General features: G+C 37.5%; 1 protein-coding gene across 1 annotated transcript; it reads right to left on the reverse strand.

Annotated features, from left to right (window-relative positions):
* Nucleotides 1-2,192: 2,192 nt before the first annotated feature.
* On the reverse strand, nt 2,193-3,404 carry LOC138865299 (uncharacterized). The gene is made up of 3 exons (XM_070135603.1): nt 3,046-3,404; nt 2,538-2,685; nt 2,193-2,324 (listed from the first exon to the last, which is right to left on the reverse strand). The coding sequence occupies exons 1-3, from the start codon at nt 3,402-3,404 to the stop codon at nt 2,193-2,195; spliced, it is 639 nt and encodes a 212-aa protein (XP_069991704.1).
* Nucleotides 3,405-4,936: the final 1,532 nt, after the last annotated feature.

Here is a 4,936-nt window from a genome sequence, read left to right on the forward strand (position 1 = left end):
TTCTCTCTCTCTCTCTCTCTCTCTCTCTCTCTCTCTCTCTCTCTCTCTCTCTCTCTCTCTCTCTCTCTCTCTCTCTCTCTCTCTCTCTCTCTCTCCATCCCCCTCACTTCCTTACATCTCCCTCTCCCCCTTTCTTCCTCCCTTACCCACCTTACCCTCTATACCTCTGCCCCTCCTCTCCCCCCCTTACCCTGTCTCCCTCGTTACACTCTCTCCCTCCCCCCTCCCCTACCCACCCTCTTCTCCCTCTCCCTCCTTTTCCTCCCTTACCCTCCTTACCCTCCCTGCCTCTCTCCCCTAACCCTCTCTCCCTTGTTACACACTCGCCCTCTCCTCCTCCTAACCCACTTCTCCCTCTCTCCCTTCTTCCTCCCTTACCCTCCCTCCTTTCCCTCTCTACCTCAATCCCCCCTCTCCTCCCCTTATCCTCCCTCCCTCCTCACTCTCTTCTCCCTCCCCCCCTCCTCCTACTCTCTCCCTCCAGGCATTCTTGAACGCTCCGTTTCGCCCACAAAACACCTGTACGATCTCTGCACTGAACACTATATATACACACACGCACACGCACCTATGGTGTTTTTGATGATTTCAGCAATAATTCTCTTAATTATGATGATGATAATTCCATTATTGACAATAATGATGATAATAATGATAATAATGACAATAATAATGATAATAAAAATAAATTGATGAGGCATCTGAAGCTCCCTGTGTTGTAACGAAACGCGAGTAATATTTTTGGCTGACTGTTCAGTGTCAATATGTCCAATTTTAACTTAATGATTTATCTTTTTCTGGTCTATGGTCTATTTTTTTTCATCATTATTATTGAAATTGGCATCATTAGGATTATTATCCATTTGTTGGTATCATTATCGTTGAATTATATTTTTTTCATTATTGTGATGTTTTACCATGAAAATGGTGATGATGATAACAATGAAGATAAGTGTGATGATGGTATTCATGTTGATAATGAAAATAATAGTAATAATGATAATGATGAATGTGATAAGGATATTAATGGCAATGATGATAATCATAATGATGATAATGGTGATAGCAAGTGATGATAATAATGAATGATAATGACGATAACAATAGTGATAATGATAATACTAATGATGATAATAATAATAATGATAATAATCATGATGATAATGACAATGACAATAATAATGATATTCATAAAAGTAATCATTGTCATGAACATTACTATCATTATTATAATTCTTACCATTATCATTATCATTATTACTATTATTGTTATTATCATCATTATCATTACTGTTATTACTATTACTATTGTTATTATCACTAACATTATTATTATTATTATTATTATTATTATTATTATTATTATTATTATTATTATTATTATTATTATCATCATTATTACTATTACTATTACTGTTCATATTGTCACAGTCATTATTATCATTATTATAATCATTATTGTTGTTATCATTATTTGTTATCCTCACTATTGTTGTTATTATTTCTAACTGCCAATAAAATGTTAGTATTGCACATTTGCTGTACTTAAAGATATCAAATTCCGTTACGGGTAATCTATAATTAAAATGCATAGTAAACATATAGATAAACGAATATGAATGCATGTATGCGACGAAATGTTTATATACATTTATGTATGTATATATTCATATATATATATATATATATATATATATATATTATATATATATATATATATGTGTGTGTGTGTGTGTGTGTGTGTGTGTGTGTGTGTGTGTGTGTGTGTGTGTGTGTGTGTGTGTGTATTCATAAATATTTATATAAATTCATACACACATATATATGTATCTATAAACATGCACACACCAGACACACGCACACACACGCATTTATATACATACACATAGAGATGAATTGGTATGTAGATTAATAGATAGAAATGGAGAGACAGATATATATACATATGTGTATGCATACGTATGTATAGGTACACATATATGTGTACATATATATATATATATATATATATATATATATATATATATATATATGTGTGTACACACACATACACATAGATATGTGTGCGCATCTATATCTATCTATCTATCTATCTATCTATCTATCTATCTATCTATCTATCTATATATATATATATATATATATATATATATATATATATATATATATATATATATATATAGTGAAAGGTATCAACGAGAATGAATATCTTCACAATACATAATATGTATATGACCGGTTTCTAATACATCCTCGTCAGAAATATATACATAAGAGATAAGGATAAGGATAAGTCCGATATGCGAAGCTGAGCCTCGCCTGGGCTGTAAGAAATAAAAGAAAATACAAATCTATATCATATAGGAACTGATGAATCACCTTACGATTGTGACCTTGCACTCGTTTACACACACGATTGCTGCCGCAACCTTGGATAGTTTGAATCTGCCCGATGCGGTGTTTTTATTCTTCTCTGTCGCGATGTATGCAGCTTCCATGGCATTCCTTTTGTGTTTGTTCTATCCTTCATGGATTACTTCAGCTTCCTTCCAGTTCGGCAGATGTCCAGCTTCATCTACATGAACCATGGCGTTGGAAGTTTTGTGTAGAAGGACGTCTTCTCGATGTTCGTTGATCCCGGTGTTGAAGCCACGTCTCGTCTCGCCAAAGTATGCCTCATCGCAACTGCTGCAGCGTATGCGCTAAACTGCACTATTGTTTTTTCGGCTGTTTCCTGTCTCGTATTATGCTATGTATCTTTTCACTGGATGTGCTGGCGATTTTCACTGTGTTGCCAAAGTATTCTGCTAATCGCCTGGAAAACTTTACATGGCGTCAATGCAAGAAAATTAGATGCCGCAGGGTCTGATAAGTATGTTTCGTAAAAGAATCAGTTACACAGGTAACCTTAGTCTCAAGAAATTCAGGGCTGTAGATCCTCAGTGCGAGGAGGAAGGAGCCAATTACAGCCCCAGATTTTGTTTTATTGCTATGGGAGGAGTATTAGTAGATATAATCGGCTTTATTTGTAGGCTTTATGTATACAGAGTGTCCAGGAAAGGTAACTTCTGATCCTCTTCCGCCTCCACGGTGAACTGGATTTTCTCGAGGACAGAGTTCAGCTGCGTCAGCATATCGTTTAGACAAGACCTTCTGGGGACGATGACGAGGACATCTACGTATCGAAGCCAAGTTGAATGTCTACCGATTATATTATAACTGTAGTGGTCCCTTTCAGGCATCTCCATGAAGAGGCAGGCCAGGACAGCGCTCAGAGGGGACCCCATGGCGAGGCCGCTGATTTGTTGGTATTCCTCCCCTGTGAACTCGGAGCCCAAGTCCACACATAACTTCACGAGGCTTATGAACTGGTGCTTTGTCAGCGAAAGATCGTCATCTACCATGGCGCTGGTAACCCTCTCGACTGCCAGGGTTGCTCCGTCGTGAAAAGGGATTTATAATCAAAATTAGCACATTTTTATTTTCGTATACAGAACTCTGATGACGTCTGATGAGGTCCCCAGAGTTCTTGAGGTGGGAATCACTGACGACTCCCCTAACGCCGGAGAGGGGTTTCGCCAAACACTTAGCCAAACGACGGGGAGCGCAGCCAATGCCAGAAGTGATCGGTCTCATCGATACACCTGGCTTGTGCACCTTCGGGAGACCTTTCATGAACGGGTTGCAGGGGGCCTCCTCCGGCAGGTGAAGTAAGCCTTTCCCACTCGCAGACCGCAGGCTTCTTCAATCTGGCAGCTTCCACCTTCCCCTCGCCTTTCCTCACTTTCCTGTAAACAGAAGCATCGGGAAGTAAATTGTTCATTTTTTGTATATAATCAGTCTTTTCCATAACCACAATACCCTCACTTTTATCAGCCCTGGATAATGATGATGGTTTCGTCGTCGAGGAAGCCCTGCAGCCTAGAGAAAAAATATATATATACAATATACATACACATATATATGTATGTACATGTATGTCGAGATCGATATTGGTTCGACATTTTAAATATGCATTGGTAATAATTTTATGGACCCAACGAAACGTTTCATAGCATATTTGTATTTTGAAGGCATATTAATTATTAATACAGTAAAATATTGTGGCAGAATTCATAGCAAACTATAAAAATAATCTATAAGTGGTTGGTTTGCTTAGAATGTCAATTCAAAGGAGGAAGTAGTTTCATTCTTTCCCAACTTTCGACCCGCACGCTGAGAGAAGAATTGGTTGGGGAAAAGATGCCATGATGCCAGCTTTGTTGTGAGAATATCTTTATCTATTAAATTCCTGAGGGGACCCGTGAAGACAGCAACAGAACGAGTCAAAGGAGACAATTTCCATCAGGCTAAGTAATGAACTGAGAAAGGAACAATTAAAGAGAGTAAAGTGTAAGAAAGGAAAATTTTGAAAGTTAGAAGGGAAGGTTCGGTTACTTAATGTCCAAGTATGTAACGGAAAAATATTGGGGAAATGGGGAAGGGGTGTGTCTCATGTTTGTTTTTTATCATGTTGATCCTAATGATTATTGATTTATAAATATTAGGCAAACGGAGGGAATGAAATGGAGTTAATCTTAGAATTTATGGAAATTAGCAAGAGAAAATTGCCTTTCTTTCTAGTAATGTGTATTGTTTAGATTTACATCGCGATGTGCCGAATTTAGTATTGTCTGTTTATAGAATAAAAGGAATTGGTTAAACTGTTTCCATGACCGTAGTAGCTTTGGTACACACTCACAACAGGAATAAAGTTCGATCCGCACGACTAGTCATGCTTCTCATTAAGATTAGGTAAGTCAAAATTGTTTTTTGTTTCTCTCTTCAAAATCCAAAACCCAGGATGGTTACGGCACAACCGAAGATGTATTTTTGGGAAATAAAGTTTCAGGGTTATGCCGTGGGCTAGAAATTTTGAAAGCATTGTGTACTCAAC

Source organism: Penaeus vannamei, chromosome 2 (genome assembly GCF_042767895.1).
Source record: "Penaeus vannamei isolate JL-2024 chromosome 2, ASM4276789v1, whole genome shotgun sequence".
Taxonomy (NCBI): Eukaryota; Metazoa; Arthropoda; class Malacostraca; order Decapoda; family Penaeidae; genus Penaeus; species Penaeus vannamei.

Bases quoted from the DNA above. Each gene is read 5' to 3' on its own strand.
- LOC138865299 (XM_070135603.1), bottom strand. From the start codon at position 3,404: ATGGTAGATGACGATCTTTCGCTGACAAAGCACCAGTTCATAAGCCTC. The intron at 2,686-3,045 runs GTATACATAAAG...ACGCTGCAGCAG, and splicing joins TTACCTTTCCTGGACACTCT to TTGCGATGAGGCATACTTTG. The intron at 2,325-2,537 runs GTAATCCATGAA...TATTTCTTACAG, and splicing joins CGAACTGGAAGGAAGCTGAA to CCCAGGCGAGGCTCAGCTTC.